Source organism: Peromyscus eremicus, chromosome 5 (genome assembly GCF_949786415.1).
Source record: "Peromyscus eremicus chromosome 5, PerEre_H2_v1, whole genome shotgun sequence".
In the NCBI taxonomy this organism is placed as follows: Eukaryota; Metazoa; Chordata; class Mammalia; order Rodentia; family Cricetidae; genus Peromyscus; species Peromyscus eremicus.
In genome coordinates this window covers 20,036,519-20,064,488 of record NC_081420.1, presented here as the reverse complement: position 1 = coordinate 20,064,488, position 27,970 = coordinate 20,036,519, and the positions used below count along the sequence as shown (strand labels likewise).

At 44.8% G+C, this 27,970-nt stretch overlaps 1 protein-coding gene across 1 annotated transcript; it reads right to left on the bottom strand.

Annotated features, from left to right (window-relative positions):
* On the bottom strand, positions 1-27,220 carry Mcur1 (mitochondrial calcium uniporter regulator 1). The gene is made up of 9 exons (XM_059263111.1): positions 26,875-27,220; positions 15,026-15,145; positions 12,096-12,199; positions 11,495-11,596; positions 9,922-9,963; positions 9,012-9,083; positions 6,140-6,193; positions 3,773-3,887; positions 1-2,345 (listed from the first exon to the last, which is right to left on the bottom strand). Exons 1-9 carry the CDS (start codon positions 27,218-27,220, stop codon positions 2,290-2,292), a joined length of 1,011 nt encoding a protein of 336 aa, XP_059119094.1. The 3' UTR covers positions 1-2,289.
* Positions 27,221-27,970: the final 750 nt, after the last annotated feature.

Here is a 27,970-nt window from a genome sequence, read left to right as displayed (position 1 = left end):
GCAGGATGATAGCACTATCAAGGTCTGTGGTTTGGTCCCTAGCAAGTACCACAGGAAAAAGAGGGGACAGCAAGGCGGCAGAGGAACACTTTAAGATCTGGACTCTTCTACCCCATGTAGCTACTGTTAAATGTCCCCACAGGCCTGACCCATGGTTGCTGCCTGGAAACCTGCCAGACATTTCCTAAGGGCTCCGAAGCCTCAGTGAGGAAAGTTCAGTTAGTGTCTGGTCACAGCACCCACACATTTACGTATGTCCAAGGCAGCGACGACAGGACATGCTTATTTATAGCTCAATGCTTTTCAACTTTATTAGGAAATAGGGGAACACAGTCCTGAACTCTCCTAACCTTCAGATATGCATAGCACCCACACTCTCAATGACAGCACAAGTTTCTAAGGCCAAATAAGACTGTCATGTGCCATAAAGAAACAAAATCTAGAGCAAAATTAAAGACAACACAGCCTGCTGAGCCCAGGAGTGCTGTGGAATACTTGAAGCAGACACACGGATGTGTTCCTTAAGGAATACTTGATCAGGACACGAGGAAACGTACCCTCTGTGAAATATAACTGCATACCGGGCTTTTTCCTCTGGGAGAGATAAGAGCATCTGGGCTTGGAGCCCTTGCTCCGAAGCTGTGCTACCATGAAGCAGTTAACTGGTCTAACTGGGACGGCATTCATGGAGGCCTGCCATGTGTAAGGGGACTCTTTTCTGAAATAGGGGGAGAATATATCAACCAAGTATTTTATTAGGTGGTTGAGACTTTGTTTTCTACTTGAAAAGGATGAACTTCTATTTCACCTTGATACTGTCCTAGTACAAAAGCACTTGATTTCCATATTATGTGGGGCTCAGAATCTTTTTACACAAATGTTTTCTAAAGAGGCAAGGACTTAATGATTTCTAAAACTTGGAAATTACATCCAAGGAACAAAAGGTAGTTTTTATTTTTAGCACTGTGGTTGGAACAGTGACAAGGGGTGATTTATTCCACCAATCTGATGGTGCAGTCTCTTGGGGTTTCTGCACCGTGCACCAGCTTGGGCATTTGTGCCTGCGTGGGGAAAGCCAGGAAGGGTTCCTCAGTGTTACCGCTTGCCAAATGCTCACTCTCATCCATCCGCCAACAACTTAACTAGAGGAGAATGTGCGTCTCCAGAATAACCTTGCTGCTCATTCTAAATACAGAGGGAAGGTGGATGTGAGGGTGTCTCCAGCCACAAAGAAATCAATGCACATGAGGCCAATGCCGAGCATGGCGGCTCTCTCACCGGGCAAGTGACAACCTGCGTTGCTCATAGGCGCAGGCGTACTCATTCTAAAAACTGTGTACACTATCTAGATAGCCCACAGGAAGAAAGTGCAGTGTGTCATTTTATAAAAAAACCGGTAGACAACCAGAAGGAAGTTCACTCTAAACCACAGACTGAAGCAGGGTTTCATTCCAAGAATTCTAAGTTTTCTAGGTAGGTAATGCCACGAGTGTGGTGTTAAACTCGCACATCATGAGGGAAAGTAAGAGGATGGAGAGGGAGGAAAGTTAGCATTCCGGATGGTTAAGAGGCTGGGCATGGTATCTTGACTCGGGACTGTGAGTTCAAGGCTAGCCTGGGCTGAATAGCAAGACCTTGTCTCACCAGAAACACCTGAGTGGTAGCAGTAAAAGAACTTGTGTTAGAATTACAAAGCTCCATTAGGTTCCGAGACTTCCAGCTGCAAGGCACATTAACAACCACCGCGGCGATGTTACTGTTACGTAGACAATGGAAACCAAAGACAAAGGCCCGGAAGGTGCACTAGCATCATTAATGCTGCAGCTGCAGCAGCAGAGCGAGGCTGCGAGGGAGCGCCTGGTGATGAGGCCGGGAAGAGCTGGTGTTCTGGATTGAATTCCAATGATTCTTCCGATTCAAATGAGTCCCCCAGTTCTCCACATTACAGACTATTTCAAGCTGTAGAGGATGACACTAGTATTTATTTTTGTCATATACTGCAGGTTAGACCAAGTCCATTGGTTTGGCTGAATGGAGTCTTGAAAGCGTGGTCCACACTGCTCAGTCAAAAAGCCAACTAAAGAGAGGAGCTCCGAAGAATAATTACAGAAATTCCGACTTCTTCACCTTGGTTATGGATCCACAGTTTGCACAGAAATAAATAATATGCATGAAGTCAAATTAGGATTAGAACTTGAAACAAGAAAAAAGGGTGGGGTGGGGTAGGTGAGATAACAATCGGGTACTCTTAAGGCAAAATCATGGAAATTTCTTTAAAGAGACACTTTACTACATCCACAGGCGATAGAATCCCAGAGCTACTGTTAGGCACGTAAACACAGACCCTGCAAGACAAGAACCAAGAGTACCATTAGCCCCCTTGTCACGTCACTCTCAGGGATTTTCTTTTGTACTGTACCAGGTGTGAGAAGCCACTTAGAGGGCTGAGTGAGGAGGGAGCCAGTGAGTGCTGGCTACCGGCACTTCTTCACTCTTCTGTGCCAGTCAAGACCTGGAAACAGTGTACCAAAGGCTTGCAATCCATGAAACACTGCTTGTTAAAGAACAAATCTCCACCCGGCAGCCAGCATCTTCCCGGTACAAACGTGTCCAGAGTCAGGAAACCCTTCCAATGCAAGTCAGAATCACAGCAACTATAGGATCAAAGTGCATGCGTGTGTGCTACGCACTGCCATATAAGGAGCAAAATTTCACTACTAAAGGCTGCTATAACTTCAAAATACTTGATTAATCTAAATTATCAAAACTGACTTGAAATAGTGATTTTTAAAAAATATTTATTTTTTTATTGTATGAGAATGAGTGTTTTGCCTGCATGTATGTATGTGCAACATGTACATGCCTGGTGCCCATGGAGTCCAGAAGAAGGCATCAGATCCCCTGCAACTGAAGTTATAGGCAGTTGTGAGCTATAACTCACTGAAGTTATAGGCAGTTGGGTGCTAGGAATTGAACCCAGGTCCTTTGCATGAGCAAACAGTGATGTTAAGCACTGAGCCATCTCTTCAGCCCCCTAGTGATTTTTTTTTTTGATGCCAAAATATTCCTTCTTTGGCTTAAGAATTACAAAAGCAAAAATCACTCCTTTACAAGACTGTCCTGTGGCTGGAGAGACGGATCAGTGAGTACAACCTGAGTCTGAGTCTCTAGAATCCACATAAAAAGCGTGCATGCCAATAACCCCAGCTCTGGGTGAGGGTGAGGGTGGGGGTGGGGGTGGGGGTGGGGGTGGGGGTGGGGGTGGGGGTGGGGTGGGGGTGGGAGGGGAGATACGGGAGTGCAGGCTGCCAGCTTAGCTCCAGCTTCAGAGAGAGAACAAGGTAGAGCGTGACAAAGTAGGGAAGCCATGTCATCCTCTGGCCTCTTCGGGTGCACACACGGGTACTCCCTTCAAAGTGTCACCAATGAAGTAAGACGGTCACAATCAAAGGCCTTCCATTCTATTTATAAGCAATTCCCTGTACTGAACTTCACTGAAATCCCTAAACCATAGGGAAAGGATAGCATCCTATCAGATCTAAGGTCTCATCAATTACAAAGTACAGAGGTAGCTTTATTCCTAAGGAAGAAAATGCACTGTAAAGGAGGTACTCCATCTACTGGAACTGCAGGATGTACTGCAACAAAAAGATGTTAAAGCAGCAGAGACGGCGGCGGCGGCCAATGGCACGTGCTGCTGCCCCTGACTGTTCTATGACGCGGACGACATTCTTTCCAGCCGTTGGAAATGCTTGGGTGTGAAGCATCTCACCTGCTAAGTATTTGATCGTGTCAAGCTTGTGCGCCTCCAGCAGAGTCTTGAGGCCAGCCACCTCGGTTTCTATCTTCCTGTCTGTCTGGGTCAGGGCTCTGTCTTGCTGGGCGTGCTTTGAAAGCAAAGAGGTTGAGAACGTTAGAGTCTGTGGGTGCCATTCTGTTCCCTGTTGCTCTGACGCAGAGCTCTTTTTCAGCACGGTGCAGTCCTGGATGGAGAGCTGGAGCTGGGGTTAGTCTTGGCTCCGCTGTCCTCAGGCCACACTGCACTGTCCAGGGTCTTCATGTCTCCTGTCTCAGGTTCATTGTTTGGAAAGAGGAATTAGAAAGAGAACAAACCAACAACCTACCACTGGTCTTGCCTCCAGAAGAGCTATTGAGAAAGTCAAAGACAATCATCTATGTGGCAGTTTTTGAAACCAGACTGCTTTACATGCTGTGGCATTATGAGACCAGCCTGCTCTCGATGGAGTGATGTCTAGTCCCTGTCTGGCCCCTGCAGGGGACAGTGGACACAAAAGTTCTGCTGAGAGACGAACATGGCCTTAGATCTGACAGCAACAATGCTGACTCAATACTATTTCTAGCCACATCTTTTCAGGCCGTCTTCTCTCACAGGTCTAACATCAAGTGTTTTATTAACACAAAGCTCAGCTACCAGGGGTTGATTTATGTCCTTCTCCAAACATAAGACAACTCCAGACTACACATTTAACCCTCAGTGGGCAATGACTCTGGCTGTCAAATTAATGCATAAAAACACTGAGAATATTCTACTGAAAATTCAAGGATAAGAAGTTTGTTTCCTTCCTTCCTTCCTTCCCTTCCTCCCTTCCTCCCTTTCATTTTTGGTTTTCCAAGACAGGGTTTTGGAATTCCCCTATAGACCAGGCTGGTCTCAAACTCACAGAGCTCCTCTGCCTGTCAAGCAATTTCTGACCAACACCAATGCAGGTAAATAATAAGGAAATGAAGCCATTCTAGAGAAAGACCTTTGTATCCCATGGAAGGTCCTGCAGCACAGGTCCCAGGCAACACAATATGGATGTCTCCTTAGCCTATAAGCTACACTCAGGCCACTACCGCTAAGCTATGTATGTATGTAATATATACAGAAACACACACACACCACACACAGAAATTAATTCATGCCTTAAATTAAGAATATAAGTAATGTCTTATATTTTGTCATTTGTCAGTCACTGAGATTTAAATGTTCATATTATTTGTCAATCACTGAGACTTAACATTCATAAACATGATTTTGTTTTGTGAAGTCTAAAAGTCCTGCGGTATTCAACTTCTGGGTATCTACCCCAAAGAACCCAGAGCAGAAAAATCTAAATCCTGTCTGTGCATCCAGGCTTGTCACATTTTACACAGCAGCCAGGTGACAGGAGAAACCCAAGTGTGCATCAACAGATGAATGGATGAGATGTGGTAATAACGGAACGGCTCTGTCTTAAAAAGGGAGCCTGCCATGGGCAGCAACACGGGCAGACCATGGCATTCCACTCACTGGAGCCTGTCAGCTGTGGGAAGACAGATATGCCCAGACTCTACTTACACAAGGTTGTCTACAAGAGCAGACACACAGAGAGCAGAGAGGTGGTTGCTGCTGCTAGGAGAAGGAGTAGAGAACTAGGGATTAAGAGACACAGTTTGAGGGCCAGAAAGACGGCTCAGGTGTGGAGGTGTCACATTCCAGGGCCGAGAAGTGGACAGGTGGATCCCGGGGCTCACTGGCCGGCCAGCCTAGCCAGTCGCTGAGCTCCAGCTTCAGAGAGAGACCTCGTCTCGAAACAGAAGAGGTACAGCTATGCAGGCAGACACTTGATATTGACCTCTGACCCCTAGCAGTGCACACACAGTTGTGCACCCCACCCCCAAGAAAAAACCAGTTTCAGTTTTGCAGAATAAATGACATTGGGGATGGAGAAATGGCTCAGTAGTTAAGAGCACGTGCTGTTCTTCCAAAGGATTGGAGTTTGGTTCCCAGCACCCATGTTGGACAGCTTACAACTTCCTGTAACTCTAGCTCCAGGGATCTAATGACCTCTTCTGGCTTCTACAGGTATTTGCACTTACATGCACATACCCATAAACAGACACCACAGACCACACACACACACACACACACACACACACACACAATTAAAGCAAATCTTCAAGACATGCCATTGAATTATACACATACAATCGTTACAGTGATAACTCTCACATACATTTTACCACAATGAAAAAGAACCCCACACTAAACGTGCACATCCTCCTATAACACGTCAGACGATGGTTAACGGCAAAGCCATGCGTGGGGAGAGGCAAAGAGGAACAGGATGACAGTAAGGCCGGCCTCAGTCCTTACCAGGGACACCATTTCTGTCCTCAGCTGCAGCATCTTCTTCTCATTCAGTGAATACTGAAACAAACACGCAACACGGTTAGAGTCCAGGCACTGTCTGTCTGCGGCCATCAACCTTCCGTGCTCACTGCTTCCCCGAGCATCTAGCAGGAGATGTCACCCTGCATCACTGCAGCCCGCAGCTCCTGCTTTGCAGTTGAGCCTTCTTCTTTATACCCACTGGTTGTGCTGGCTGCTTTTGATGTCAACTTGAAACAAGCTAGAGTCATTTGGGAAGACAGAACCTCAGTTGAGAAAACAGCCCACCAGACTGACCTTGGGGCATTTTCTCTATTTGATGTGGGAGGGCCCAGCTGACTGGGCTGGTGCTGGGGAGCTCTAAGCAGGCTGAACAAGCCAGGAAGTAGCACTCCTCCATGGCCTCCAGGTCTCTGCCCTGACTTGCCTGGATGATGGATTACACGCTGTAAGCTGAAATAAACCCTTTCTTCCCCAAGTTGCTTTTGGTCCCAGTGTTTGTCACAGCAACAGAAAGGGAACCAAGACACTGTGGATGTGTCGTCCCTTTTCACGTCTCTTGGCTATGATATCACTCGGTCCTGCGCACTGCTGGAACAGCTTATCTTGGGTCCCACTTAGATGGGTACTGATCAAATGCTTTTGAGGTTTGGAGGGTTAATAAAGGGGAGGGGCACCAGTTTAATTTAGAAACAATGCTCCCATAACTACAAGCATTACTGACAGAGGAATGACGGGAACAACATATTAGGAAAAACTAGTTCAAGAAATGATTCTGTAACAAGATATACCGTTGTTATAAAGCATAACATAAATGCAAGAAATCAGCAAAGCATCACAAACTGTCTTAACAACAGTGACCAAAAGAATCCAGCTGTGGGAAACAGCAGCCTAGTGTTTCTGAAGGCCTTTAGCCATCAATGGTAGTAGAAAGACTTAGTATAGTTCCATTGACAATCAAATAAAAATCAGACACGTTTCCATAATAACAAGCATTAGTATTTAGTTGAGCAAATGGGAATTTAAATTTAAATGTAGTTTAAATGAACATTTTAAAGACAACATTGTCAACAGGAAAAATGGTAATGTCTTAAAGTACCTAGAAAAATTTCTAACTATAAAATATTCTCTTCAAACTACCGAAGCAATAGAATGTAGTAACGCAGTGGTCAGAAGTAAAAATGCGCCCCCAAACTCCGGAATCCTATACTAAGGACCAGCCTGGTGACTCAGGACCCTGATACATAAGCTAGGAGGGTTTCAGATTCATGCCATTCATCATATCACCACCAGAGGGCAGAGTGGAGCTGGATAGTCTGTACACCTTTAAGCTCACAGCATTAACAAATCCACAGGGAAAGAAAGGCTTATATCTTGACACTGTCACGATTATTAAAATGACAATTCTCTGGCCCTATCTCCTGGAACTCCAAGACATCAGTATTCTATACTGCTATGGAAACTGGCTGTAAATATCACCACAGCTAATTTCTGTTGACTGTGTTGGGTTATCAAAATCAGGGCTTCATACATGCTAAGTAAGTGCTCGGCAAGTGAGTTACAACCTCAGCCCTAATTTAAATTTGAAATTAATATCAAGAAGAAAGTCAAACCCCTCATTTGCCGACTTCCTCACTCAGCAAATCCTATACATTCACAGGTTTTCATCTATATTCACACCCTGCAGCTCCCAATCTCTGAGATATATGTCTTTCCAGCTTGGTGATGCATAAGCACACTATTATCTTCCTAAGCCAAGTGAACTGCAGCAAAACCTAGCTGTCAAGGAGCTCACAGAAGGCTTCCATATGCTGGAGACTGGATCTTTGTGACTGAAAAGTTTCCTAAGACTTTAAAGACAGGCAGGGGATGGACCCAGCAATTATTTTGCATAACAAAGCTCAATGTAACCATTGAAATCCAACAGCAGCTCCAGATACAATTATGCACTTGTCTGAGTTCCAAGGTTAGCTTCATTCATCACGGGGACACACTCTGACCGAAGACAAACTGAAAAGTGTATGAACATGAAGGGCTGTGTAGACTCGTCTGCATGGGATTCCGTTCACACTAAGTGTGAAAATGCTCTTCCACGTGCCCTAGTTTTCTTATGCCACAAGTAAGAAAGTTACCTTATTATGTTACTCAAGATAAAGGAGAGTCTGAGCAAGAAGATGGGAGAATTTAGACAGGATAAAAAGTCAACAGTGCACGGGGGGTGGGGGGGGGGTGGGGGGTGTATTGTAGCCCAGGAGGAACATGGGATGGGGGTACTATGGCTCAGTGGTATCACATTAGTGAGTCTCAGAAATGCTAAGAATATAAAAAATAAAAACCCACTAGAGCAACCCAACATACATCCATTGACACACACAACTACTCATGGTATTTAAAACACAATACAGAAATACACTTTGCCAAAGTTCTATGTAGAATTTAACATAATAACAATATAACCTATGTCAGAAAATCAGGAGCTTTTGAAAAGTTAGGAACTGTGGGGATTAAACCAATATTAAATAGATTAAGATTGCGTTTAGTTTTCTGGGGATTAAACCAGTATTAAATGGATTAAGATTGAGTTTAATTTTCTTACTAACATCTATATAACATATAATCTACTACATTTGAAATAAAATATTCAAATTCAACTTGAACAACTTTTTAATTTAAAGGATACTTTTGAACCAAATTTAAGTCTGACCTAAAATGTAATTAAGATTTAAAATAAAGTTGTGAACTCTGATAAATGGACAAGTGTCTAATGATATTTGTGCCTTGTACATAAGATTAAGACTTCAACAAACATTCCACTCTAAGAAGAAATTAATAATTGACTTTGAATAAAGGAACATACCAATTCTTTCACTCTGCTCTTTTCTAGATTGAAGTTTAATTTGGTATCTGTCCGGACTTTGTTCACTTCATCCTGGGCAGAGGGCAGAGGACAAAAAGAATGAAAAAGCCAGTGTAAGAAATCTGAACCTCCTGAGGACTTAAACTGGGGACTGCCTGCTGTCTATCCCAAGGAAGCTAGCCCAGGAGGGACATGCCAGAGGCCTCGGAGACAGGGACTCAGGAGCAACCATCTCTTAAATCAGCTCTGTGTCTGGCCCTCCCAGTTATCTGCACAAATAATCCCACCTGAGCTGAACATCAGCCTGCCAGGGCTCAGCTGTTTTAACCTCAAGACTCTCCTTATGACCTCCCTCATGGAATCTGTGAATAAAATTCTTTAGACCATTTGAGAAGCAAAGATGGACCAAAGGACAAATACTCAACTCTACTTATAAAAAGCTGTCTCACTAAGACTCACCAAAATCTTTCTAATGCCACTGTTCTTTCCTACTTTACAAAGTGACCAGCTGCTGGGTGAGCAACCATCTAAACCCACATGGAATCCTATAAAGCCACCCTCTGCTAGAAGGGTCTCTTTGGAGCAGTTTTGATTTACCATGACTTAGCCAGGAGTGGTGGCAGAGGTGAGCAACCCCAGCACACAGGAGACACAGAGGAAGATAGAGAGCTGGAGTTACACACTGAAACCCTTTCTTAAGAAAGAAAAACGTACCCTCCTACAATACAATTTCCTTAATGAAAGTGGCCATAGACAAGGGTAATTGATACATCACCTGATCTATGCTTTGAAATATATTGCACAAATTCACAGAATTGAGTTCTCCAGCACATACGATGTATTTGTAACATTATCTATTAGTAAATGTGTGTGATTACATACACGCCCGAGGACAGGAAAGAGAGCTTACCATCACTTGCTGTTTTAACTGGTGTAGTTCAAGTTTTATTTTCTAAAAACACAGTAAAGAGAAAAAAGTCAAGGACGTGTGACAGAGGAAAACACAAAACAAACATCACCACGAACATTTAATTTAAGCACACGCGACTATACTCAGAACACAGAACTACCTAGGCTGGGTGGGGTGGTGCAGCCTCCAATCTCAGTACTGGGGACACTGAGGCAGGAGGACTGTGCAATGAATTTGAGGCCAGCCTAGGCTATATATCCGAGTAGATCACTAGCCTGGGCTACATAATAAGACTTCATCTCAAAAAACCAAAGCCCCAACCAACTAAACAAACCAACGCCCCATTTATAATCATCCTATAATACATCATGTGCACCTGGGAAAGTATCCTCACCCCCTTGTGGGTCACATCAGGTGAGGAACAGCCGTGGCACACCTCTGTCCTCACGGACCCCGTTTTCCTTTTAATTCCTCCTTGGCTTTTTCTTTCAACCAATTCTGCCCTCTACAAGCTGAGTTCAAAGACAACCGTGAGCTCAGCAGGCAACAACAGAGTCTCCTTCCAGGACTTCAACGGGACTGAGTTCAAAGACAACCATGAGCTCAGCAGGCAACAACAGAGTCTCCTTCCAGGATTTCAACAGGACTGAGGATGAACGCAGGCTGAGAAGAAGCATCCCCTCAGCCACCCGCCACCCCACACTCTAGACAGACAGAAAGTAGGCTGGGGGGTGGGGCTCAATGGGCACTTGTCTTGCATGCCTGACAGCCTGAATTCTATCCCCAAATCCCATGCGAGGGTGGAAGGGGAGAGCCCCACAACACCCTCTGACCTCCACAAGCATGGTGTAGAATTCATGAGTGCACATGCACACACATGCACTGGACTTATATGCAATAAAAAAAACAAAACAAAACTGGGGCTGGAGAGATGGCTCAGTGGTGAAGAGCACTTGCTGCTCTTAGGGAGGAGCCATGGCGATCGGGATCCCAGCACCCACACAGCAGCTTACAACCATCTGTAACTCCAATTCCACATGGTCTGACACCTACTTCTAGCCTGCGCAGAAGTAGGGCGATGCATGCAAGTGGCACGCAGATATACATGCAGGGAAAACACCTATAAACATAAACTTAAAAGGAAATAATATTTATTTATTTATCTATTTATTTGACAGGAAAAGAGTATTTTGTAGAACTATTTATTCCTAACCCTCTAGACTAGGGAAAATAAAAAACCTAATATCCACCACACTAGGATGATGTACATATTAATATAACACCATAGAGAGAGAAAACAAAGGATTCTGTTATTGCAAGGCACACCGTATGCATCCATTAAACAGAAGTCTAGAATGGGCAAAATCAGTGGAAGATTAATCAGCCAGGGTTGTTTTCCTCTCGAGAGGAGGGACTGGAAGGAGCCTGGGCAGTTTTTCCAGGGCTGGGAATCATCTTGATGTGCTGAGTAGTGCAAACCCTGGACAGATCACTGTGAGTTATTTTCTTGTGCCCTTCTAGGTGAGTGTAGTTCAGTGTCTTCACAGAGAATAGAGTGGCTACACACTTTTACCTCATTTTCTGCTCTGAGGGCTGAAAACTCACTCTTCTCCAAGATGACCATATCTTTTTTCACGTTAGCAATCTGAGACATTATTTGCTGAAGAGTGATTTCCTAGAAAAAGAGAGAAACGAAACACGGACTCTCGTCTGGCCCCCCAACCCACTTCTTCTCACCTCTGCCTGCTAAGACGGCTAAAAAGAAACTGGAACAGTGGGGTAGAGAGAGGACTGGTAAGGGCCCCCTCTGCTCCAAAGTGAGAAAGTGAGGAGAAGGGCACTAATCCGCAGCAAAAGCAGGTGAGTCACAGCTTAGTGGGAGAAAGACCGGAACGCTACGCTGTCACCTACAGTGCCGGCCACATCTGCAGTCGTTAACACGCGCTTGCCTGGAACAGTCATCCTGACACAATGAGCACTCAAGCCCAAGCCCATAATACCTAACTAACTAGCTTTGATGAAGTACTTTTGTTATGATTTTTGCCTCTGAACTATGGTTAAAATTACCATACGCTTTTCAATAGAACCTCATCCAAAAGGCTGCTTGAGTATTTATCACAAGTAATATCCTACTTTCAGATTTCCAATGTGCCAATCCACCCTGGCCACATTACCTGCTGCACCTTGGTGACCATATCATTGTAGACGATGTCCATGTTGGTCTCTGTGTTCTTGACCAATGCAGACACAATGATTTCTGCTTGTTGAGTGGTGAACCCTAGACAAGCACACAGAAACAACCGGACTCAGAAAAAAACCAAGACACACACGTAGGAAGCACACACGTTTCTGTGAAGGCCGGAATTCTGAAGAAAGAGGAAAGAATGGTGTAGTGGGGGAGTGAGACAGACCTACAGGCTCTGACATGTCTGCCACTCTGACCAGAAGGAAACACCTGAATGTGTTTCAGCGGCTGGGATCATCAGCAATCTCCATCGCCGTCCTCAGGTTCCAAACCAAGAAAAGTAGACCATTTCTGCTTATCAAGACAATTTTATATGTCCTCCTTCTCATCTCCTCTTTTCTCTTAAATTCTAGGCTGGAAGACATTTGGTGGAAAAGGCCTGCTGTTTCATTTGATGAGAAACGCTGAACAAACTATTACACAGTGCTTGACCATTTTTCCAAAGCCCATTGTATACATTATTGCATTTAACACCCAAGAGGAAAGGAACTTTGGGATTCTTTTTATGTCTGTGGTACAGATGGGCAGGCCCACAGAAGCTGAGGAGACAGGGCTTCCACAGCTACCCAGCAACCAGGGTGTCTGCCTGCCCACCAGAGGCTGCTGCGCTCACCCAACATGAATGTGTATAACTGGGTAAATATACTCAGTGAAGGAAACACAGACATGTTCATTTCAAAGGCATATTCTATGTTAATTCAAAACCTGGTTTTGAGGATGTATGTGCCATATAATGGAGAACTGTAGTCAGCATATTTCTCTGAATATTAATTATAAGATGATATCCTGTGTTCCAAGTGTACTTTCAGTGAACAGCATTTGTGTCATGGCAACCTTTCTGGTCTATGTGTGAGAGTGTGTGTGTATGTGGGATCAGGGGGTGATAGTTGAGGGTCTTCCTCAATCATTCCCCATTTTTTAATTTATTTGCTTGTTTGTTTTATTTATTTAGCGGTAGGGTCTCTCACTGGACCTGGAGCTTGCTGACTCAGATACACGGGCTGGCCAGCAAGCTCTGTGGATCACTCTCTCTCCCCTCTCCCGGTGCTGGGATTACAGGCATGTCATTATGCCTGGCTGTTTACGTGGGTGCTGGGATCTGAAGCCAGTTCCTGTACTGGCTAGTTTTTGTCAGTGGTTAAGAGAACTCGCTGCTCTGCCGGAGGATCTGAGTTTGGTACAGAACACCCTTTTCGGCCAGCTTACAACTATCTGTAACTCCAGTTCCAGGAGATCTGATACCCCTTTCTGGCTTCTGAAGGCACCTTCCCTAGATACGTAAAATAAATAAATAAATAAATAATAGATAGATAGATAGATAAATAAAATCTTAAAAATTAAAAAAGAAAAGAAAACAAACAAATATAAAAAGCCAAACCACAATCCCAAACAGGGCAGAAGAGATGGCTCAGAGCTTAAAGGTGCTCCGTGTCGAGACTGTTGACATGAATTCTATCCCCAGAACCCATGCAGCGGAAGAACAACCAACTCCTCCAAGTTGTCATCTGACCTCCCCAACCACAATAAATATACATAAAAACCCAAAATAAAACAAAACCAAAAGACACTCAAAATACAAATCAAAAAACACTAACAAATTCTAAATAAGCAAAAATGCAGTCTTTTCAATAGAGAAAGACTGTTAAGAAAAGACTCCATTGTGTTGATAAAGCAAAAAAAAAAAAAAAGCTTAACCCTTAGTAGGGTTGACGGAGCAGTTCAACTCACAGGGTGCTTACCCAGCAGGCACTATGCTCCATTCCCCAGCCCTGCATAAACTCTGCATGGTGGTACATGTCTGTAATCCCAAGGAGAGGCCGGAGGATCAGAAGTTCAAGGTCGCCTTCAGCTATACAGTAAGTCTGAAGCCAGCCTGAGATATATAAGTGTCTTTCTCAAAAAAGTCCTCAAGCTAAAAAAAAAAAGTGAACTTAAAAAGAGGCTAAGTATCTGTCACAGTCAGCTCCAGCTGCCAATTCCACACACCTGGGAAGAGGAAGCAAGCTTCACTGAAGAACTGCCTTCATGATCCATGGGCATGTCTGTGGGGGGATCTTTTTGCATTGCTAATTTATCTGAGAGGGCCAAGCCCACCGTGGGCAGTGCCATCCCTGGACAAGCGGGCCTGTGCTGTGGGATGTTCTGTTTGGCAAATGTGTTGCTAATTAGTCAATAAATAAAACACTGATTGGCCATTGGCTAGGCAGGAAGTGTAGGTGGGACAAGGAGGAGAATAAAGCTGGGAAGTGGAAGGCTGAGTCAGAGAGACACTGCCAGCCTCCACGATGACAAGCAGCATGTGGAGATGCCGGTAAGCCACGGGCCACGTGGCAAGGTATAGATTAATGGAAATGGATTAATTTAAGCTGTAAGAACAGTTAGCAAGAAGCCTGCCACGGCCATACAGTTTGTAACCAATATAAGTCTCTGTGTTTACTTGGTTGTGTCTGAGCGGCTGTGGGACTGGCAGGTGAGAGAGATTTGTCCTGACTGTGGGCCAGGCAGGAAAACTCTAGCTACAGGCCTGGACTACTGAAGAAAGCATACTGAGCCAGGCAGCGGAGTAGGTCAGTAAGCAGCCTTCCTCTAGGTCTCAAGTTCAGTTACTGTCATACTTCCTATCCTCAATGATGGACTGTAATATGTAAGCCAAATAAACCCTTTCCTCCTCTAACCTGCTTTTGGTAACAGTGCTTACCATAGCAACAGAAAGCAAATTAGAACACCAACCAAAAGTTTCCTGAAGGCTGAAAAGTCGAAAGAGAAATACCGGAAAGGAAAGGAAGCACACACAAGGAGAAGTCCCGGTCAGCTGCACTGACCCAGGGTGCAGGCGCAGCCGACGCCTGCAGGGCTTACCATTTGCTTCAAGTAAGCACACCAGAGCGTGGGTGTCAAAGTAGAGCTTCCGACTCACTGACGAGGGCAAGTTCCCCTTTCTGTGCTCTAGCTGTCGGCACCCAGCAGACAGGCTTAGCTCTACAAGGGAAGAGAAAGGAAGCCGAAATCAGTCAGCAAGAAACAAGTTATCTGATGCTACAGGTTATGTTTCAATACCTCAGAAACCTGTCTCGTTTTTACAGGGCCAGAATGCACACATATGATGTAACCTGTTTCATGCATAAAATTCAGCTGTTTCTTGTATATTTAAGAGTAGGCACTCATCCCCGCAGTCAACTTTCTCCATACCATCTTGTCTTGTCCCTACTATCTCAAACAGGGTCTCACTCTGCAGTCCAGACTGACCTAGAACAAACTACCTGGCCCAAACTGGCCTCAAACTCACAGTGATACCACTGCCTCATCAGCCTCCCATGTCCTGGGATTGCAGGCTTGAGCCACCACACTCAACCCTCTCCCCCCTCTCCATCACTGCCTTAGACACCCAGAAATCTATTCTGCCCTACTGTCTGCCCACTCTGCAGACTTCACGGGCATGGAGTCATACAACGGGGTCTTGGCATTATGGTCAATGGTTATCCACGCTGCAGAACGTGCCAGCACTTTATTTCTGCATCACTGAATAGTATTCCACTGCACAGCCATCCCACACTGAAGGATGTGTGCTGTTTACACCTCCTGGTTCTCATGAATAGTATTCCACTGCACAGCTATCCCACACTGAAGGATGTGTGCTGTTTACACCTCCTGGCTCTCATGAATAGTATCACACTGCACAGCTATCCCACACTGAAGGATGTGTGCTGTTTACACCTCCTGGTTCTCATGAATAGTATTCCACTGCACAGCTATCCCACACTGAACGATGTATACTGTTTACACTTCATGGCTCTCAGGAATGATCCTGTGGCCACTGCTTCAGTTCTCTTGAGAATGTCTCTGGGAGCAGAGCTGCAGGGTCATATGGTAACCGTTTAAGGAACTGCCAGATTTTTTCCAAAGTGGCATCACCAATTTTCTTGTTTACCTACAGCCAAAGAGGCTCCCAATTTCTCCACATCCTCACTAATACTTAGGATGTTTGTTTTATATTATAAGCACCCTAGGGGTAAAACCAGTATCGTGTGGCTTCACCTGCAGTTCTCCGATATCTAACAATGTTGGTCTTCTTTGCATATGCTTACTGGAAATCTGAGAATCTTTGAAGAAATGTCTACCCAAGACCTTTGTCTACTTAAAAAGATATTTATACAGGTGTGGTGGCACATACCTTTACTCCTAGCACTCGGGAGGCTGAAGCAGGAGGATTTCTGTAGGTTGAGAGCCTGGTATACAGAGAGTTCTATGACAGCCAGAGCTACATAGAGACCTTGTCACAAACAAACACACAACTCAGTTGTAAGCCACCCCATGTGGGTGCTGGGAACTAAACTCACATCCTCTAGAAGAGTAGCAAATGCTCTTTTTTTTTTTTTTTTTTTAAAGTTTCTTTGTACAGCCCTGGCTGTCCTTGAACTCACTCTGTGGGCCAGGCTGGCCTCAAATGTACAGAAATCCACCTGCCTCTGCCTTCCAAGTGCTGGGATTAGAGGTGTGAGCTACCATGCCTAGCTTGCTCCTAACTACTGAGCCATCTCTTCAGCCTGTTTGTCTATTTCAATTGGGCTTTTATTTTTCCATTATTGAACTGAAGAGTTCCTCATATATTCTAAACACAAGTTCCTTACCAAACTATTTACAAATACTTTCTCCTATTATCAGTTAATATTTTTTATTTTTATATTTTCATATTTATTTTTTATATATTTTGAACTTTTGAAAAGTTCAATTTTGATGACGCCCACATAACCTATTCCCCCTTGTGCTTATTCTACTTTTGATGTCATGTGACTATTGCTAATCCAAGTGTATGAAGACTGACACCATGTGTTCTTCTAAAAGGTTTCCAGCGTTAGCTCTTACACTAAGGTCTGTGATCCAGGGCGAGTTATGTATGGCATGAGGTGGCCTCATTGCTCTGTATGAGGACATCTAGCTGTGCCAGCACTGTTTTCTCTATGACACTGCCCTGCCATCCTGGTTGAAAGTCAGCAGACTGTGTGTGAAGGTTCACCTCTGGACTTTCCATGTATTCAATCCCTCCAGAACATCTGTGCTCATCAGGAAATAGATTTGGTTTTTAATTCTCATTGTTGGGCTAGTATATGTGAATTTTAGGATAAGTATGCCTTTTTTTTTTTTTTTGCAAAGAAGAGGTTCTGAGATTTTTGAGGACTGCATTCTATGAATAAATTAGAGGGGACTGTCATCTTAGTAATACATCATTCAGATCAATAAACACGAGTCATCTTTCCACTGATTTAGGTCTTTGATTGCTCCAATCATGTTCTGTCGTTTTCTGAGTGCTTTGTGATCTTTCATGGACTTATCCCTAAGGGTTAATTAAGGTCTTTGAAGCTATCACTGGAATCAAATTGTTTCACTTTCACTTTCAGAGTGTGTACTGCAGATGCGTAAACATATACCTGACTGCATTCACAGATGCCTTGCTGGACTCTGGATTGGACTCCGGGCTTTTCCTAGTAGTTCAGGGGCATCTCTAGCATTTCTACAAACAAGGTCATGCCATCTGGGAGAGAAGGAGAGCTTTACTTCTGCTTGCTGTGGGATGTTCTGTATGGCAAATGTGTTGCTGATTAGTCAATAAATAAAACACTAATTGGCCATTGGCTAGGCAGGAAGTGTAGGCGGGACAAGGAGGAGAATAAAGCTGGGAAGTGGAAGGCTGAGTCAGAGAGACACTACCAGCCGCCACAATGACAAACAGCATGTGAAGATGCCGGTAAGCCACGGGCCACGTGGCAAGGTATAGATTTGTGGAAATGGATTAATTTAAGCTGTAAGAACAGTTAGCAAGAAGCCTGCCACGGCCATACAGTTTGTAACCAATATAAGTCTCTGTGTTTACTTGGTCGGGTCTGAGTGGCTGTGGGACTGGCAGGTGAGAGAGATTTGTCCTGACTGTGGGCCAGGCAGGAAAACTCTAGCTACATCTGCTTTCCAGTCTGGATGCCTGTTGTTTCATTTTCTTATCTAACTAACTGCCCCGGCTAGAACTTCCCAAAGTGCAAGGCTAGACTCTGATCTGGGAAGGAAAATTCAGTCTTTCTTCATCGTATCTACACTGGTTTTGAAGATTTTCTTTATCACTTAAGTTCCCACTCTATAGACACTATAGACAGCTTCATACACCCTCCCCCCCCCCCCCCCCGTCCCCGCCTTTTTTGGTCTTACTATGTGGTCCAGGTTGACTCTGAACTCAAGATCACCCTGCTCCTGCCTTCCAAGTTCTGAGATCACAGATCCAACCCATCCTGTAAACTTATTTCAAGGTCTTCATCTGATGCAGAAAGCAAGGCACACTGCAATGTTTTCCTGGCTTTTTGTGCTTCACCAACCAGTAAAAGTTTTGTTTTGTTTTTAAATTAGAATAACATTTAGGGGGAAAAACAGACAGGGTCTATGTAGATCTGGTTCTTCTGGAACTCTCTATGTGGACCAGGCTGGTCTTGAACTCACAGAGATCTCCCTGCCTCTGCCACCTGGTACCACCAATTCTTGCTATTTTATTTGTGTGTGTGTGTGTGTGTGTGTGTGTGTGTGTGTGTGTGCGCGTGCGCGCGCGCGTGCGCGCTCACGCATGCACACGCATGTGTACAGGACTGTGTCCCTATTAGGCGCCTGGAGGCCAGATGAGGCTGTCTGGTGTCCTGTTAGCATTCTCTGTCTTACTCCCTGAGACAAGGTCTCTTGCTGAACCTGGAGCTGGATAGGCAGTGAACAAGCCACAGAGATCCTCTTGGCTTCCCCTCCCAACAAGGTCCAGATGCAGGCAGCCTTGCCTGGCATCTTACAGAGATGCTGGGATTTAAACCCAGGTCCTTTCGCTCCATCTAATTTTGTCAAGAAAAGGGTATTTAAACCTAATAGTTTCTTATTAAAAGAGGCATTTTGACACAAAAACAGGGCAAGTTAAAATAAAGACTTTGTTCAAGCTTTAGGAACACAAAAACCTTGCTACATACTTATCTTTACTCTTCTAACTTTGGCACTGTGTGGCTGCAGTGAGGCCAGCTACTGTGGTGAATAGGAGAGAGGAATCCTTTACTAACTCAAGGATAAAAGAGTTTCTTCAGCAGGCCTCCCTCATAACCAGAAAAACACTTAAGCTGATCAACCACCATTCTGGAACCTTCAAGGTAGCGTGGGCGAGACCCCACAGATCTGATGTTTCTCTGTGGCCTTCAGCAGTCATCCTGAACTACTGGCCACTTGGGAAGAAGTAGCTGTGCTCATGGTGAGATCAGGCTAAGAACAACAGATCCAATAATTGTATCTGCAATGTCTGCTGCCCAACAAAATATAAAATGCAGGGACCTGTGCCTCTGATGGTAAAAATGGACCCTTATTGCTTTACGAGGGTGCTTCCTTTCCCAGCTGTGATATTTTTGGCATAAACTTTGTCTATTTCCTCCACACAGGTAAAGAACAGCCTTTATCGCTCCTTTCTGTGTTCTCAAGCAGGCACAGGAAGCCTTGCTACAGCACTTATCACTGTATTTCCACAGCTGCATCATCCAGTAGTCCAGATGGTCCAGAAGCAGCCAGATTCACTGTTTTCATTTTTAGCATCCATCAGAGGGCCTTCTGTACGGAGAGCCAGGAATAATTTCAGACGTTGTAATTAACCTATAACAACGTCTAGGATCTAGACTATGACACTAGCTAGTCTGCCTATTCATGTGAGTGAATTCACATCACCCTGGGCCTTTTCCATCACCATTTATCTCTAGTTCAGGACAAGAATGTCTAGGGTCGGAGATGAGGCTTAGTCAGTAGAGTGCTTGCCCAGTACATTTGAGGCCCTGGATTCAATGCTCAACACCATATAAAACCAAGTGTGGCGGCGCATACCTTGTAGGAAACCAGCTCTTAACTTTTAAAAGGGTTCCTATGAGGAGGAGAGGGGGTTAAGAAACTTTTAGATAGAAAGATAGCAAAGAGGAGAGACAGAAACACAGGATAGCTCCAGTAGGACCTGGATCAAATCCCAATGGTCCCTTCTGCCTCTTCAAAAGGGCTTTTTATAACAATGCCGGGGGCAGTGGGGCGGTGGGGGGGGGATGGCGCAAAAGACCTTCCCCTTGCTGGATCAATGCACACTGCATAGCCAAGTGTAGACTCTTCTAAACCATGGTAACCATGCCCACGGTCAAGTCATCCCCTTATGCAGCCCTGCTGTGTAAAGCAAGCTCAGATTCTCAGACCCTGAGTAAGTTCTCACTAGGAAACCTCTGTGGGTCTCTACAACACTTGAAATCCTAGCATTCAGGAAGAGGCAGGAGATTCAGGAGTTCAAGGTCATCCCTGGCTACACTGGGAGTTTGAGGCCAGCCTGGGCTATATTGAGCCCTCCCCGCCCCCCCCCCCCCCCCCCGGCAAAAAGATCTGTCCAACATAAAGCAGAGCTAGCTCAAAAACCAGTTTTGAATGAATGAAAGTGTTCCTCCAAGGGTCCTCCTATGCTGGGGGATGCCTTTCTGTATGCTGTGACTATACGTTGTTCCCATTGGTTACTAAATAAGCTGCTTTGGCCTATGGCAAGGCAGATTAGAGGCAGGTGGAAAAATCTGGGAGAGACAGGAAGGAGAAAGGCGGATTCGAGAGAGAGAGGCTAGCCGCCGCCAAAGGTACAACATGCTGGCAGACTGGTAAAGCCATGGAACACATGGCAAAACACAGATGAATAGAAATGGGTTAATTTAAGATATAAGAGCCAGCTAGCAAGAAGCCTGCCATAGGCCATGCAATTGGTAATTAATATAAGCCTCTGAGTAATTATTTTATAAGTGGCTGCGGGACCTTAGATCGGGTAGGACCAGAGAAACATGGGACTACAGGGCTGGGTAGGACAAGAGAAACCTTCAGGCTACACTCCTAGGCCACCTCCCTCATCTGAGTCCTCTGCTGGACCATGCCATGGACTGAGGTGCTTGAAAACACGAGTCTAGAGTATATGACAGGGTGGTTCTAGTCCCCAGTTCCTTGAGTCTAATGCAAAGGCAACTCTTGTGACTTACATCAACAGCAGCCTCACTCTACCACAGCTACACAGCAGAACAAAACAATCACAACAGGGTCTAGAGAGAAGGCTGAGCAATTAAGGGCACTGGCTGCTCTTTCAGAGGACCCAGTTCAGTTCCCAGCACCCGCATAGTAGTTAGTTCACATGTGTGAACACGTGTGTTCAGGTGCATATGCAACTTATGTGTGTCTGCCTGTAGAAGCCCGAGGTTGATATCTGGCATCTTTCTTGATTAATCTCTACCTTATTCAGCCAGGCAGGGTCTCTCAATTGAACCCAGAACTCGGGGATGTAGCTAGAGATTGCCCCCAACTGCACCTTCTGAGTGCTGGAATGACAGGCAGATGTTTTAGTGTACCAATGTGGGCCCAAATTTCCATGTAGGGCATATGAAAGCTCGGGGAGGGGGGGAGGGAGAGAGGGAGAGAGGGAGAGAGGGAGAGAGGGGGAGAGAGACTGAGAGAGGAGACATGACCCCTTTAAGAGGTGCTGCTGTTCAGCCAGCAGCACTAAATATAAATGGCAAGATAAGTCAAATACACTTGTGACAGCACAAGTACCAGCTTCCTACAGCTAGGAAGGTTTAATCCAGTTCTCAGTCACAAACTTGGACAGGGCTGAAAGCTTTAGGCTTGGCTGTCACAAACCTAGAAGTGAGCAGAGCCAGCCAAGAAAGCCACATGGATTTAGAGTATCTAGGTGTAGTTTAGTAGTCTAAAGTTTGCTGGTATAGTCAAAAAAGGCTAAAAGATACATAGTAAAAGAAGTCCAGACAGAAAAACCTCTAAACAGTTTCCAGTGTGTTTTACAATGTGTGTAGGCTTAAGAAAGAAAGAAAAAGGGTATGGACAGTCATAGAAAGAAATAAGAGTTTAAAAATAATAAGGCCTTTAAAGAGAAAAGTAAAATAATAAAAAAGAATAAGCCGCATAAAGATGAGAAATGCACAGGGAGTCTGGATCCTGTATGTTATTGTGTTGACTTTGAATGTTCTGAATGCTGACAAGCAGACAACAGCTGCTGAGGGACTTGGGGTTGTGGACCGGACTGCTAACTGAACCAACCTAGATGCTTTAGGAATGCCTTAACCTTAAAAAAGAAGTAAAAAATACATTTGTCAAATGGAAATGAAAAATGCTTTCAAGTTTTGTTCCCACAGGAGACAAGAGGTTGTGGATTCCTTCAGAAATAATATGGATCAGGTTTGATCAAGGGAGACCTCCTGAAACTTGACAGGTGATATCTATCCACAAAGGTTATAGCTGGTCTTCCCAGGACTTGGCCATTATCTCAAATTTTCTCAAGGACCCTAAAGATACTTTGTCCACAGACAGCAGGAAGTAGTTTAGAGAATGTGACACCCATATTCCCAAGAGGTGGGTAGAATGGTATTTGGTCATTCGGTGGGTTATGGATGTTTGTCATCCTTTATAGGGGTTGTTTGTTAATTGTTACTGGTATTGGCAAGGGAGGAAACTATACAAATGAGATTACATTCAGGGATCTATTTCCAAAAAAAGGAGGAGGAATATAGGAGTGATAAGATAAAAGGGTATATTATTGAATCTACTTTAAATAGTAGGGTAGATTACTGAATCTACTATAAACTAAAGAACAACTATAAATTCAAATCTTTTGTATTTGTAGGGACATTTGTATATTGATACAAATTTAAGGTAATTTTGTTATAACAATGTAAATATGTTTCTACTCTTATTTAAAGGATTTGTATATTGATACAAATTTAAGGTAATTTTTGTTACAATACACTGTATATATGTTTCTACTCTTGTTTAAAGGATTTTTGTATATTGATACAAATTTAAGTTTATTTTTGTTACAACATATTTTATATATATATATATATATATATATATATATATATATATGTTTCTACTTTTGTTTAAGGTATTGTACCTATGCAGTTCGTTTAAAATATAAGGTAAAGTTCTAGTTTTTGAAAGCTATTATTATAAACAACTTAGGATAATCAAGAAACATAGGTTAGTAGTTAGTCATCTATAACAATCAAATTTGTAGATATGTTAGGCATGTTTTCTAGATCATATAGAGATATATTTTAGATAGATAAATGGTTTTCAAACACTTCAAAAACCTATAGAATATGGCATTTAAAATGTTTTATTAACTTAAGGTTTTTCATGACAATGAGACGCATCTGCTCCTGGCAGCATAATGTACTTCAGAGAAGATGATGGGCATTGAAGAAACTCCTTATGGAGTTTGCTTTCATTGTGGCAAGGTTAACCATTGGGCAAAGAAACTGTTCTTTCCTTTGACTGCTGACAATGTGCTGTACAGACTGGACATGCAGGACCTACAGGAAAATGACTGTTGAACTTGGCCCAAACAAGGCAGGACAGTCCTCCAAAATTCCTGCTTCACAGAAGAGTCTGCCAGATGTTCTGCAGGACACAGAGGAAAGTGACTGACAAACTTTGTCAATACAAGGCAGGACAGTCCTTCAAATTTCCTGCTTCACTGAAAAGTTTGCCAGATATTCTGGACCTGTAGGTTGAAGAAGGATGCCCCAACATTTCAGAGGAACTTTGGGTGACTGTCCAGGCAGCCAAATGTCTCTGTTGTTAGATAGTATTACATCCTTCTGGGTCTTTGATGGAGTTGAAGACTAGATAGTTATAGTTGCAGTTTTTCTTAGTTATGATAGAAAGTTAGGTGTAAAACTTTGGACTAAGGATAGATAATGCATTATTTTCTCTGAACTATAAATGTACAGAATAGTGTAAATGTAATTCTTACTTGATAATTGTTTTTGTTTTATGTAGTTTTACTATGTTAACATTAAAACCTTTCGTTTTTATTTAGACAAAAAGGGGGAAATACTGTGGAATATTATTTTAAGATGTGTTAGCCAGGTGGTGGTGGTGCATGCCTTTAGTTCCAGCACTAAGGAGGCAGAGTTCTGCAATGCGAATCTCTGTGAGTTCAAGGCCAGCCTGGTCTACAAAGTGAGTTCCAGGACAGGCTCCAAAGCTACACAGAGAAACCGTGTCTTGAAAAGCCGAAAAGAAAAAAAAAAAAAAGGTGTATTACATTTGTTTATGCTGTGGAACATTTGTTTAACTCTGTGAAGCTGTATTACTGTGCCTGTCTAAAATACCTGATGGTCTAATAAAGAGCTGAACAGCCAATAGCAAGGCAGGAGAAAGGATAGATAGGGCTGGCAGGCAGAGAGAATAAACAGAAGAAATCTAGGAGGAGAAGAAAGAGCAAGAGAGATCAAGGAGTGAGAAAAGAAGGGGCCAGCCACACAGCCAGCCACAGAGTAAGAGTAAAAGTAAGATATACAGAAGAAAGAAAAGGAAAAGGCCTAGAGGCAAAAGGTAGACGGGGATAATTTAAGAAAAGCTGGCTAAAAACAAACCAAGGTAAGGCTGGGCATTTATAATTAAGAATAAGCCTCCGTGCTTGATTTATTTGGGAGCTGAGTGGCAGGCCCCTACAAAAGTCCAAAAGAGTAAAAAAACAACAACAGGTAGATCACTACGCAAGCCCAGTATTTATGTTCTGGGGATCTGAACTCTGTCTGGTCCTCCTGCTTGAGTATTTTATCCACCGAGCTAAGTCCCCAGACCCACACACCACCACTGCTACCAAGAGCTAGCAGTGATTTGTACACTTATTTTTTTTTTCTTTTTCCCAAAACAACTGAAACCAGAAATAGCAAGCTTATTTCAAGAAAGCTATCTTCTAAAAAGTAGGGAAAAGGGCTGGCCACTTCTCAGTTGGCATTCCACTCCTACTGAGGGAAGGGAATGCCACCTCATTCTCCGTCAAAGGACAACAGTGTGGACATAGCAGTTCTGAATTCCTAGGACTCACAGTAGGAAGCCAGTAACTTGAGGCGCATTAGAATGTAACAAACACACAATTCTCCTTTCTGGAAACCTTCATCAGAGCAAAAGGATGTTAAACCCGTAATTACAAAAGAAGTCCAAAGTTAACCTTGAAGAGAGGAGAAACCAACTGCAAATTCTCAAGGCACAACATCCTGAAGTGGATCTATCTATTGAGGACCTGAGGCACAAAACCAAACCACCAACCCTGGGCTGAGAATAAAGGAACAAAAATGGGCATGAAAGCTTCCTACTGTCTCTGCTGTTTCCCTTTTAAAAATCCATCTATCCTCACGTCTGACTGAAGAATGCCACTAAAATGGCACCATCTTGCTAATGCAACAAGAAAGAACCCCTTCCTTTGCTCCAAAATAGTAAATTTTGTGAAGCAAACAGACTGGAAGGCAACACTTTGTCAAAAGTACAGCAAGCAGGGTGTGGTAGCCTAGCCTTTAACCCCAGCACTTGGGAGGTGCAGGAGACTGCAGTAAATTTGAGGCCAGCCCGGGCTACATAGTTCTGACCCTGTCTCAAAACAAAACAAAACAAAACAGTACATAGAAAGGCAAGGTACGAAATAAGAAGCCAGACCCACCTCCAACTCCTAGTTCCTACAAGACTGATATAAAGCTCACTGCTCATTTCCCTAGCTCTGCGAGACCCATCCCCACCTTTTTCCCCAAGGTACTCTTGAGGAGTGAGGGATAAGAGATTTAGAAATATAGAGGGGAGAGGAGACAGACAGAAACACGGGATAGCCTCAGGAGGGCCTGGATCCTTATGCAATGGCCCAGAACTTTATTCAAAAGGCTTTTTATAACAATGCCAAGGGGCAGGCAAAAGACCTCCCTCTTGCTAGCTACAACCAAGTGTAGACCCTTTCAAACACCTGGTGCCCAGGCCCGTGGTCCAATCATCCTTTTATACAGCCCTGCTGGTAAAGCAAGCTCAGCTCTCACTAGGAAACCTCTGTGGGCTCCAACACCTATCTGCGTGTAAAGCGTCCTTCATCTTTCAGAACTATTTATCAGTTTCTCCCCTAGCCACAGGTATTCTTAAATTTTAGATGCAGGCAATACTCATCAAAAAATACGGCTGGGTGCGGATGGCTACTAATGGACAGAAACAGGTTATCCAAGGTGTAGTTATGCCATGTTTTCTGATTAGCTGGCACGATAAGATTTTATCTATTTAATGCGAGCAAATTCCAGCTAGTTTACTTTCAAAATCTGACGCAGTTCAGTGATGTCCCTCCCCTCCTTCAAGTACTTAAATGACACATCAATGCATCAGACTACAGTCACCCAATTTAACGCACAAACGGAGGTCCTCGTCATCTCCTATGCATACTGCCTCTCTTTTTCTCCAAAGTATGTCATATTAATAAAGTTAATATGGATAAGTACATATGCACATACAAAACACATACATGCTGCATATCTTGCGTAAGTAAGCTTCAGAAAAAAAAAAAAAAGATTTTGTTGAACTAATTACCCCAAACAGCTAGTGAAGTGCCAGGCACAGAATGGATGCCAGCGGGCCAAGAATGAATCAATACAGTTTGGAATCAAATCAAAGCGCAATACCATCCCTTCATTCCCGGATCTGCTCCCCTCGGACCTGCACGCCTGGGCATCCGCTTCCAGAACTTTCCCCACTTCTCCCTGGCTCCAACAGGTGCGTTGGGGCAGACCCGAGCATGCTGTCAGCGGGTGCCCTCCCATGCGGGCAACCTGGGCGCGGGCAACCTGGGTGACCCGTCTCCCGCCCGCCTCACCTCTCACCTCTCCGGCTGCTGGCCAGGGCGGCCACACGCCCGACGCCCAGCGGCAGACGGCCCTGCGCGTTCCTGCCGGCGCCGAGCGCAACCGCGGGGACGGCGTGGCCCGGGCGCGTGCGCTCAGCCAGCGTCCTACGCGGGGCGGTGGCGGCCAGGCGCGGGGAGGGCACGAGTAGGACGAGCAGCAGCGGGGACGCGCGGGCGGCCCGTCCGCGGAGCCTGAGCCAGCGTCGTCCGCCCGGCAGCGGGGAGACGCCGGGGCGCGCCTGGACCCCGCAGCCGAAGGGCAGGAGCCGCTGACGGCCCGGCGTGCGCTTCGGCCGCTCGCCCGCCACGGAGCCGCTGTCCATCCCCGAGCGGGTCAGAGGCCCGGGCGCGCAAGCATGTCGCTCCCGCGCGGCCCCGACCACGAGTCGCCGCGGGAGCGAGCGTGGGCAGCAGTGCCGACCTGCCCTTTCCTGCCCGGGGGCGGCGGGCGCGGTAGTGCGCCCTTGCCACGCCCCATCCCGTAGCCACGGCCCTCGTTTAGGCCCGCCCTAACCACGCCCCTCCCCAGGGCCGTATAACTACACCCCTCCTATGGCCGCTGTAACCACGCCCCTTCCCTGTTTTGTCCGTAGCCACACCCTCTCCGGGGCCGGCCTTTGGTTACCACGCCCCTCGTCCCCTTGCTGTTGCCTGCGGTGACCTTGTCTCTGGCAACCGGGTTAGGGCGCGTCTTAGCCACTTTTTCGCTGGAGACACTCAGAAAATTACGTTGCGCTTTCTGCTGCAGCGATTTACATTTTCATTGCACAGTTGCCCTTAAAGAATATTAATGACTCCTTTGTCCTTAGCAGACTTGTGAAAAGTCCTTGGCCACTGGACTGGCTTAGATTTTATTAACTACCCGGGTCTCAAATTCCCTAGGGTTGCGTTTTAAGGAATTATTCACAGGGCGTTGGGAACTATGCTTTCAGAGTTAATACACTTACAACTAAATGTTCACAGTTTTGTTTTTTTGAGACAAAGTTTCACTATGTAACCCTCAGTCTGGCCTTGCTTTTTAAGCGTTGGGATTAAAGGTATACACCACAACACAGGCTACAGTTTTTGTTTTG